Source organism: Branchiostoma lanceolatum, chromosome 14 (assembly GCF_035083965.1).
Source record: "Branchiostoma lanceolatum isolate klBraLanc5 chromosome 14, klBraLanc5.hap2, whole genome shotgun sequence".
In the NCBI taxonomy this organism is placed as follows: Eukaryota; Metazoa; Chordata; class Leptocardii; order Amphioxiformes; family Branchiostomatidae; genus Branchiostoma; species Branchiostoma lanceolatum.
Window position 1 is genome coordinate 10,700,319 of NC_089735.1, and position 11,106 is coordinate 10,711,424.

At 38.5% G+C, this 11,106-nt stretch overlaps 1 protein-coding gene across 1 annotated transcript; it reads left to right on the forward strand.

The window, feature by feature from the left end:
- Positions 1–115: 115 nt before the first annotated feature.
- Positions 116–8,237, forward strand: LOC136448437 (kelch-like protein 2). Its single transcript, XM_066447996.1, has 12 exons — positions 116–226; positions 1,073–1,200; positions 1,774–2,002; positions 2,543–2,732; positions 3,178–3,260; positions 3,724–3,990; positions 4,685–4,802; positions 5,167–5,364; positions 5,573–5,674; positions 6,152–6,280; positions 6,975–7,115; positions 7,624–8,237. Exons 2-12 carry the CDS (start codon positions 1,106–1,108, stop codon positions 7,794–7,796), a joined length of 1,725 nt encoding a protein of 574 aa, XP_066304093.1. The 5' UTR covers positions 116–226; positions 1,073–1,105; the 3' UTR covers positions 7,797–8,237.
- The last annotated feature ends 2,869 nt before the right edge of the window (positions 8,238–11,106 follow it).

The window sequence follows — 11,106 nt, forward strand, 5'->3', positions numbered from 1 at the left end:
TATTCACACAATATATTAACTACTGTTTGTATGAATAACCAAAATATGTGATTTTTATTACTTTTTAGTCAATTTTTTCATCAAAGTGTAAAAAAAAGGTGCTGTGACCTTTGACCCAAAATACACGCATGCGCGCTAGGTTCAATCGAAATGGTGACGGGAGAAAATCAGCGAAAAGACTGAAATATTCTACATTTTTGTCAAACAGAGACGTTACAGACCAAAAGTGAGTATCTTTGTGATATTTTGGGCACCCAGATACTTTGTTAAAGAGGGATATATTGGAGGAGAAGGTATCTGTCCAGGGTTTTACCTACGTTTCATGTCAAAGAAGAAGAAGAAACCAGCCTTCGGGATTTCTATCATCAAGGATCTTTGTTTTGATGTTTACGAAATTGTAGATCCGTTCTTTAAACTATATTATGACTAAATTTTTAAGAAAAAGAATAGGATAACAAGAATATTAGGAAAGCTAGCATGCATTCGATATGGTTAATTTTTAGAATTCTGTATCGTCCAGCTGATTTTATGAAAAAGGGTTCGAAAATTATTGTAACGTTACCACCTGCTTTTTTAATATGCAGGTTAGTGCCAGGTAATTACCTTTTGGACATATAACTGATAAAGGTCTACCTGCACCTAATCAGTATCACCAGTCCATTTTTATGGATGAAGTACTCATCGTTTAACCACCTCAGAAATACAAAATTAAGATGGTTCCCTAATGTTTGATAGATGATCTTATAATCTCTTTTTCTGTCAAAGTGGTTCAGGTAATGATTTTATAATACATGCAAACTGCACCAGTGCAAGTAACGTTAAATGTACTGTAAGTCATGACAATTTGTGGTGGTTCTAGCTTCTATTGTCACCTTTTTGCGGTGTCTATTCGCCGCAACATCAGTACTAGTAGTATCGAGTTGTTTCGATCGCAATTCTTTGACATAAGTCATAAGGCTAGTGAACTTCCATACACCAGCTGTCTGTATTTACTAGTTTATCATTGTTGATGTTAACGAGACTATGTAAGTGACTAACATTATACGTATCTTCAATATGACCTTATTTCCAGTCATACAGTACTACGAGCTTCCGAACTTCCATCATGGAATCTCCAGCGAGTGTCATGAGTGACTTCCCAGCCTACAGAAACCACAGTCACACACAGAAGGCTTTTGAAGTCATGAATCATCTCAGAAAGTATGTCAATGTTTTTTAGAACTATTGTTTCGTAAAACTGTTTAAGGGTACATCATACAGAGGATGAGATGATGGCCTTAACTTGTATGTAATTTGTGTCATTGTTGACTCTGAATCTAAAGGTTCTGGGTTCAAATCCCTAACAAGTCCCGATGTTGTGCCCTTGAGAAAGGAACTTTACACCTATTTCCTCACACTTGAAAATGAGTAAGTACTAGCTTTGGTTAGGGACATCCTATCGGATGGTACGACAAAGGTCCCATATTTTTCCTGCTTATTTGTGGAGAGCCACACCTCAAGCTTTTACTTTTGATGTTAGACTCATTTATAAGTCTTTGCCAGATATGAAGTCTTGTTTTAACATTTACTTAGAATATTCACTCATAATATGAAGTTTTTTTACCCTAATCCTTTATGATATATCATATATTACCACATTGATTCATTTTCAGCAGAATAGAATCGAAAATTGTAGCTGAAACACTGATGCCTAGATACCTTGTTTAGTGTAGTTGTACATATACTAGTACTTGATAGGCATGTTTGTGATATTGATATGGTCCTTTATTCCAGACAAACGCAGTTATGTGACGTGATCCTGGAGGCAGACGGCGTAGAGGTACCGGCGCACCGTCTTGTTCTGGCGTCGTGTAGCTCGTACTTCCACGCCATGTTCACGGGAGAACTGTCGGAGGCTCACGCGGAGAGAGTCACCATGCAGGAAGTGGACGGGAAAGCTCTGGTCCTGTTAGTGGACTACGTCTACTCTTCAGTGATACAGGTTACAGAAGAAAATGTGCAGGTGTGTGCAACGCTGTCGTTTTTGGCGATGCCTCTGAGGAGGAGATATATTTTGTACATCTAGCTGTACATCTAGTGGTATTGCCACAGTTCGTAAATGTTTTGCTGGGCTTGAAATACTTTTCTTCATAGTTATATACATGCAGTTGTTTAGTGCAGGTGACATTCAAAATTTGGTTACGTGTATCATACGATTTATTAAATCTATTATGATATTGCATAAAATGCTTTTTCTCATAAATGAATAACAACATACCTTTACAAACCATACACACACTGTTCAATTGCAGGTAACATTCAAAATTTGATTGTGTGTACCAGACAAGTTATCAAATCTTTATCATATTGCAAAACAAGCTTTTTTTCTCATAGATTAATAACTACATACCTTAACTTACCATACAAACACTCGAAAAGCCAAGACCATATCTCAAAAGGATATCGTCCATAAAGTCAAGTTTCTAAGGCCTATCTATGATTGACAGTTGTGTACATATCACAATGTGAAGTCTTACTAAAACTTTGCCCTCGGACTTGACAGGCACTCCTCCCCGCCGCGAACCTTCTCCAGTTGACGGACGTCCGGGATGCGTGCTGCGACTTCCTCCAGTCCCAGCTCCACCCCACCAACTGTCTTGGGATCCGCGCCTTCGCCGACCTCCACTCCTGCGCCGACCTACACAACTACGCTCACACCTACATAGAACAACATTTTGCTGAAGTTGTACAAGGTAATTTTTGGCGAGGCCTCTGGGGCGGAGGCATTTTCCTTTTTACTTGTTGCCATTAATCTTACGTTCCAAAGCCAGACAGGGAACATATTGCAATTAGTCATTTTCTTTTAGAATTTTGCATACCTACATAGCTATGCTCACACCTATATATATAGATCAGCACTTTGCTGAAGTTTTAAAATGTAATTTTTGGCAATAATTCTGGAGCGGAACCATTTTGTTTTACATTTTCTAAAATTCCGAAGCTAGGCTGTGAGAACATACGTACTGCAGCAAGTTAACCTTTTCCTAGCTGCGTAACCCTGTAACTGTAGTAAATTGGGCGTAAAATAGCTACCTTAGCAGGCAGAAGGGAAAGAATTCTCCAGAGGAAATGTATATAGCATTTTTGTGACTTACACCTGTAAATATGTGAAATTATTTCTGTTATTTCCATGTGTAGGGGAAGAGTTTCTGAACATGAGTATCAATGCTGTGTGCAATCTGATCGCAAGTGACCGGCTAACAGTTCCATCAGAGGAAAAGGTACTGTAATTTCATTAATTTTCGTTAATTTCATTGCAGGAGGGGATAGGAGGTTTTGATGTGTTTCGAGTTTTCAGTTCAAACTATTATGTTGAGCACAGTAATGGAACAATGGAAAAGCGTATTCAAGTTGACATAACTTTGAGAAAAAAAAAGTGAAAATGAAAGGACCTTGAACATTTCCTAATTTACAGTGCAGTATCATATTTTGAATATTTGTCATGATAATTTTGCATTGTAATTGTAGATGTACCAATGATGTGTGTAAAAACACTTTTATTTTTGGCGATGCCTGAGGGGCCAAGGTCGAGTCTACGCATACTTTAGAGTATTGTTTAGCCTGTGGCACTCTAACTTCCTTTTAAACTTTCAACTTAAGCATTACAATTTTGTATGAGTTTATCGACTTTTATTATATATCTTTAGTTTTGTCAGTTTAAATTTTGGTCTCTTTTCAACAAAGGTATTTGAAGCAGTGGTGGCGTGGGTAGCACACAACATTAACGACCGCCAGGACTGCATGCCGCGCCTCATGGAACACGTTCGACTCCCGCTCATGTCGCGAGAGTTCCTCGTATCCCGTGTAGAAGAAGAACCTCTCGTCAAGTGTAACAACTCGTGCAAAGATTACCTAATCGAGGCCATGAAGTACCATTTATTGGCCAGTGAACAAAGATCTCTACTGAAAACACCTAGAACAAGACCAAGAACACCTATAGGACTTCCAAAGGTCAGTACACATAGTGTACGTAGCAATTGCAAGTTTGTAATGGTTTGGTCTAACTTTAAAACAACGCCCAACTAACTTACCATTAAGTGGTATCATGTGCCCTGCTGGTTAAGGTAATTAACACAGAATCTAGAGCTTTTGGGTTTAAATGCCTAGCAGGTCTGATGTTGTGCCCTTGGGAAAGTCAGTTTACAGAAGTTTCACTTATCAGGTCAAAGTAAGTACACCCAGCTTTAGTTAGGAATGTTCTTTGAGATGGAAGGTCAAGTGTAGGCCCCGTATTTGAGGAGAGCCACTCTTGGAGCGTGTTAAAGATGTTCCTCGATAAACCCATCGCGCTTATTCATAAGAATAGGGGTCTATCCCGTTGTGAGTGGTATGTGGTTGCTAGGTTGATATCTTGAAAAGGTGATTGATAGTCACTTGTTATGATGTCAACCCTTCCTGAAATACATGTATGTCATTTGCCATTGTTATATATAGAATATGTTTACTCTTGTAAGGAAAGCAAATGTCTCTATGCAAGATGACAAATTAAAACAACTTTATTTTCTAGCTCAAATATTGCAATACAATTTTGATATCAGTGAACTTGCAGTTGCCACATCATAGAAGTGCCATTACTTTGTATAAATATCAGTGCACTGTTTTTAGTTACAACATTTCATTTGATGTGATCCTCCCATGGTTTCAGGTGATGTTTGTAGTAGGGGGACAGGCACCCAAGGCTATCCGCAGTGTGGAGTGTTTCGACTTTAAGGAGGAGCGTTGGTACCAGGTTGCAGAGATGACCACAAGAAGATGTCGAGCAGGTAATCTTGAAATATTTGCTGCATTTTTATGCTCATAGTTTTCATGGTGACCTCTCCATCACACTGTTAACAGATTATCCTTTCTGAAATGCACTCTGTTTGCATTAATTTATTAAGACTAGGTCTTCATAACCATCCCTTAAAAGAACATTGTATCATGCCAGCATATGTTAACTTCCTGACATTTCTTCTTTAAAAGAATTTTGATTTGTTATTTCACATCATTGAAGTAGACATCAAATAGATGCCGTATGATATTGATATAATTCATTTGAATATTTAACTTCACACAATGATACTGTCTTGTTTATATTTTTATGTAAAACATGATCAGTTGACAATTGTTTCTCTTCTTTGGTCTTAGGGGTGGTAGTTATGAACGGTCTAATATACGCGGTTGGCGGCTTTAACGGATCGTTACGAGTCCGGACCGTTGATGTTTACGACCCGAGCAAGGACATCTGGTCATCTATACAAAGCATGGAGGCAAGACGGAGCACCCTCGGTACTGCAGTACTGAATGAGTATATCTACGCTGTGGGAGGGTTTGATGGATCATCAGGCAAGTGTTGTCCCTCTATGAGGCCTTGGATATACTGTAGATTTAAAAATTTCTGCAGTTCTTTTAAGTAAACTTAATGAATTTAGAGTATCGCAGACCTATGTTTTGTAGAATTCTTATAAGATAAGGTTGATGTGATTATTATATTTGTGGTAATATCTGTTTATGTGTAAGACCACGGTTGAATATGAATTTGTTTTATCTCTAGGATTAAACACAGCGGAGTACTATGACCAGAGAACCAATGAATGGAGGCCCATAGCCTGTATGAGTACTAGAAGAAGCAGTGTAGGAGTGGGGGTTGTCAACGGTGAGTTTCTTACTTCTTTATACAGATTTCTGTAATTTGGTTATTGTTGAATATTCAGATTCAGAAAAGCCTATTGGCTTGATGGAATGGTAGAGTTGTGTTTGGTTTGTTGACTTAGAATCTAAAGGTTCTAGGTTTTAATCCCAAGCAGGTCCCGATGTTGTGCCCTTGGGAAAGACATTCTACATCACTCTATTTCATCACTTGACTCAGGTAGAAATGAGTACCTAGCTTTGGTTAGAGATGTCCTCTTGGATGGGACGTACAGTGGAGACCCCATGTTTGAGGAGAGCCACACCTCAGACATGTTAAAGAACCCACCACACTTGTTAATAACAAAAAAGTGTCTTTCCCAGTGTGAGTTGATCAAACCTACACATCATGTGGTTTTACACAGCTTGTACTTAACGCACAAAAGAGGTGTTACAGAATATGAGAACAAACAAAGGTTTGAAAGTTGTGTACTGTTTGTCTCAGGTTTGCTGTATGCTGTAGGAGGATATGATGGATCGTCCAGACAATGTTTAAGCTCGGTGGAATGCTACAACCCTGCCTTGAATGAGTGGAAACCTGTAGCTGATATGAGCACTAGAAGAAGTGGAGCTGGTAGGTATACCTACATCACCCCAACTGTGTTGGAGTCTTTCATCCAGAAATCATGGTGCAGTACTGAGGTGTTCTCAATATACTAGTGGGTGGGATTTGGATAGCACCATTCAATAGAAACTTTGTCCAGAATGTTTTCCGGAGGATTGGAAATGTGAAACTGGGTAGCATTTCCATGCAGGGTACTTAAAACTCAATTTCCATTGCAACTATGCTTGGTGCCATTTTGGTGGCGCATGTAGTCGACCAACTTTCTACCAAATAATGTCATCCAAAACCCACCTCAGTACCATGCCATGCAGTAACTGGGTGTTTACTGAAAGGATTTTAATGGCAGTTACTTTATATGATTATGTTACATGTTTGCAAAAAGTTTGACTGTGTAAGTTTTACATGATAATAACTCAGTGAATCGAAAACCAGTCTTAAAAGGTACAGGTAAAGCAGGTCGAACTCAAAGCTTACAATTCTTGAGACAAAGCTCTTTTGTTAGCTCATAAAGAGCAAATGTTAAATTCCCCAATGTCCTTTTGACAATTAAAATCTAAATGTCACTTTAAAGTTACTTTTACTCAATTGAACAATACTACATATTAAAATGAATAGATTACTGAAGACGTCCAAATGAGTACCTAGCTGTAGCATTTATTTGAAGGCATTCAATGTTTACACTATTACATGTTGTATACACTAGGTGTGGGTGTGGTGGATGGTCTCCTGTATGCTGTGGGTGGACACGACGGGCCTCTTGTTCGAAAAAGCGTGGAAGTCTACAACCCAGAGACCAACTGTTGGAGCCAGGTGGGGGACATGAGCCTCTGCAGAAGAAACGCAGGTATGCACAATCATCTACTTATTTGTTTTTATCTGTCAGTGATTATTTGATATCTGTCTGGCACAGATGACTTGTTTTCCTTCCTCAGAAAAATAATGACCAGTTCTGGTTCCAACTGCTAGGTGGCGCTGCAGTGAGAAGAGTGCAGTCCCAAGCGTGTCTTGAAAATAAGTCATGAACAGTAATGAGGGGGGATACAGGCTTAGTCATGTTTGGGACTGACTTCTTTTCACTGCAGCGCCATCTAGCAGTTGGAATTAGAACTGCTTATAATTTTTCTGAGGTAGCAGAAAGACTGAGAATTTTGGCATGTAAGTCATTTTGATTCACAGTGCAAGAAAGAATTGAGTATATCTTACGACAGTAGATGATGCAAAATTAGTACAGACAGTGATAACAACAGATTTACCGTTATGTCCTTATGAGTGTATTTATGAATGTCGAAGGTCAATAAGCAGACGAAAGGGGTTTGAAAGTTTACCTGTTTGATGCCATGTCTCTCAAACAGGGGTATGCGCTGTAAACGGACTTCTCTACGTGGTTGGTGGCGACGACGGATCTTCCAATCTGGCGTCGGTGGAGTGCTACAACCCCCGCACGGACACGTGGACCATGCTCACCACGTGTATGGCGACGGGACGCAGTTACGCGGGAGTTTGTGTTTTAGATAAACCACTATGACACTGTTAGAACTTAAGAGTAACTTTTCCAACATATCACTCAGCCTATTCTATCAAATTGTGTTTATGAATAGTTTTGAAATAGAAATGTTATGGAAAGTCATAGATATGTTTTTTGATGGTAGCCAATTTCCCTATTCGTAACAAACCATACAGATTCCTTGTTCATGTATTTTATAAGTTACACCAGACCTTTTTTGTACTATAAATTGAAGATTTGGTTAACCCACTATTTATTGAAAAAATGTCTCTAAGACTGATTTCCAACGATTAATATCAAGTCATAGAGTGATGTTTCATACTCAGTTGACAGTGGAAAATTTGTCTCTAATAATAAGTTGAAGAAATGACTTTGCATGTTAAGAGAATGGGTAGGTCTTGACAAGGATACCATCTTCACTTGGCGATACATGTATATCAAAGTTTCCTTCGCAACTTTGTATAGCTGTTTGATGACAAAAGTATTGGCGTAAAGGCACAATAAAATTCATCCACATCAGTTTCTTTGTGACAAATCTTCATGTTACAAAATTTAACTCACTCCGAATAAGACTCACCTATTGGCTTAATTGTGTATTAGAGATGTATAGTTTGTATATTAATGAGTCACAAAAGCTGTATATATATATGATATTATACATGTGTAAGGTCTCTTTGAGAGCACAATGTATTATGTTATTTTTAGATTTAGATAGCATGTACATGTATAAGCTGGTTCATATGCGTGGTTTAAACTGCGCATGCATAATGTGACGCATTATGGGTATTATGTCAATCGTGAAAGTCCCTAACTTTTAAACAGTTCTTGTCTAGACCATGCTTAATACATGTCGAGGCATGTTTTGTTTGTGTATCAGGTGCCTTTACCTTTGACATATTACCCACAATGCATATCACTACAAATGTGCAGTTTAAACAGTGAACCGGCTTATTGGTGACTCATGATGCGCTGGAGCTTCAAAACCATTCCAAACCCATGTTTATGCATTACAAAGGGTGTGCTGATGCTTCAGTGTCATTGTATATATAGGGAGATTGTCTCATATAGACTACACTTGTGACTTGGGCTGTCTTGTTGGGGGTTTTTTTTTGGGGGGGGGGGTGTGCTTGGGGGGCAGTGCCTGCTTTTTACCAATGTATTTAATTGTCTTCTTGACTAAGTCACCAAAATGTAAGATCAAATCAGCAAATTTGAAATAATAGTGTTGTGTACATACTGTTATTGAGTATTTTTTTAGATATCAAAAGATATGCTACACTTGGATAGAGATGCATGATGATGTGAATTGTTGACAGTTTCACATTTTCTGTTGCCGTCTAATGTTGTACTGTTACAGTATTAGATAGCATAAATTAAGTGTCTTGTAATGTAAGATGTTAAAGAAGTTTTGAATCCCCTTGATATATAGAATTGCACCCCTCTTCCCATGGAGTGCTCTTGTAAATAGTCTCACGAAGATCTAGCCTGTACACAAGATGTAGATATATGTATAAGGAGCAAAGTCTGGACACGAGAATCCCTAAATAAATAGACTAGAATTTGTAGTGCATGGCACTGACATGTGTTTTCTGTTGATCCAATCTGTTATTTGTGATGTATTTCAGCACTTGCAGCACTGTATAATTTGGTCACAGTCACTGATATACAGTACAAGGTACCTTAAAGTTCCTAGTTGTTGAAATAGAAAAGCTGTACATGGTATCTCTGTTAAAGAATCGTAAGGAAATTGGTTATTCTTATCAGCTATCTCTACAGGAATGTAACAAATATCAGTTACATTTTAAGTTTGTGCATTCCCTAATGTTTTAATGTCAATGATTATGACAGACAATTTTGAGGTAATGAAGATATTGATAATGACACTGTTGAGTTTTGACTTGTATGTTGCAAAAATTACTTAGTGTACATATCCAATAGAGAGGATCGCGTTATTGTTATGTGCAGTACAGATATTGCTTTTATTACAATAAAGATCACAACAAAAGTTATATTTTCTTTCTATCATTTGAAATTAACACATGCGGTAGACACTTTACAATATTTCGTGATAGGCTCTTATGTGCACAAAAACGCTCCAGTTAGAAATACAGATTAAGAGTAAAGTAATATACATAGGGACAAGGCTTATACACACTCTTTCCCACAATTTCTAGTACATGTATCTGGGCCCTATTGATATGCTAAACTTGGCATATATAAGCCGTCTTGAGTGTACATCTTCAGACCATGCGGAAGCCATATACGTAGTGTATACGGAAGTCATTTACGTACTGTGTACGGTTAATGTGTCATATTATAAAGGCGCCGTCTTTAGCGTGTATCTAAAGACAATATGGCAGCCATGTACATGTACACATATACGGACGTCATTTACGGTAAATGTGTCTTGAGCCCTTGTCTTGAGAGTGCGCCTGAAGACAATACGGACGTCATATACGTACTGTGCATGGCTAAAGTGTCAAGATATGTACAACGCAACGAATTGAGAAATCAATGTATTTGCAGACAGTACGGAAGTCATTTACATTAAACCAAGGTGTGAATGCAACGTCAAGGTTTTTCCCAGAACGTTGTTTGCACCGACATTCTGTGAGTAATCTTGTTTCCCGTCAGATAATGAAGGTAGTCACCGCCCCTGGGTCCGGTTTCCTGTTCTTTTCATGCCAACCAGCCAACGCATCTTCCCTCCTTTACATTTCTACCTCTGCTCAACAAAATCTCATTATATCCACGCGATAAAACTCAAGCAACCTTGCGCGTTACGCATTACGGCCTTTAAATAAGATGGCTTGAAATATCACAGATTAAGGAATGGTTAAAACTGTTTTCGTTCAGTTTTGTGGTGTTTGTTTTTAAGATACAGCTATACAGGATAATTGTGTCATTTTTAAACAAAGGGTGCTTGGAATCTGCCCAAGGCGTCAACGGCGTTAGTCAGCGTCCTTTTGTTAAACAGTAGGCGGTGCTAACTTTTTGTGTGGGTCACGTCACACGGTAAGGAAGCTCAAGACAACAAAGAAGTTTAGGTGAATTTTCACGTTTACAAACTTGTTGTCCTGTGATTTTAGGTAAAGACTTTGTGGTAGTTTTTAAGTGAATTGCGACGATGATGACGAAACTTTTGCAATGTTTTCTTGTCATGGCGAAAGTTGACTTAATCCTCCGCTTTGTGTTACCTGTCACAGGTGTTACCTAGGTCTCTTAAGGGCATGACGTAACCTGGAAATATAATTTGGCTCTGCCGTTTTTCACTCAGGCACTAATTGTCGACGCGACCCCCTCTGGGCATACATACACGGCAGACCCACAT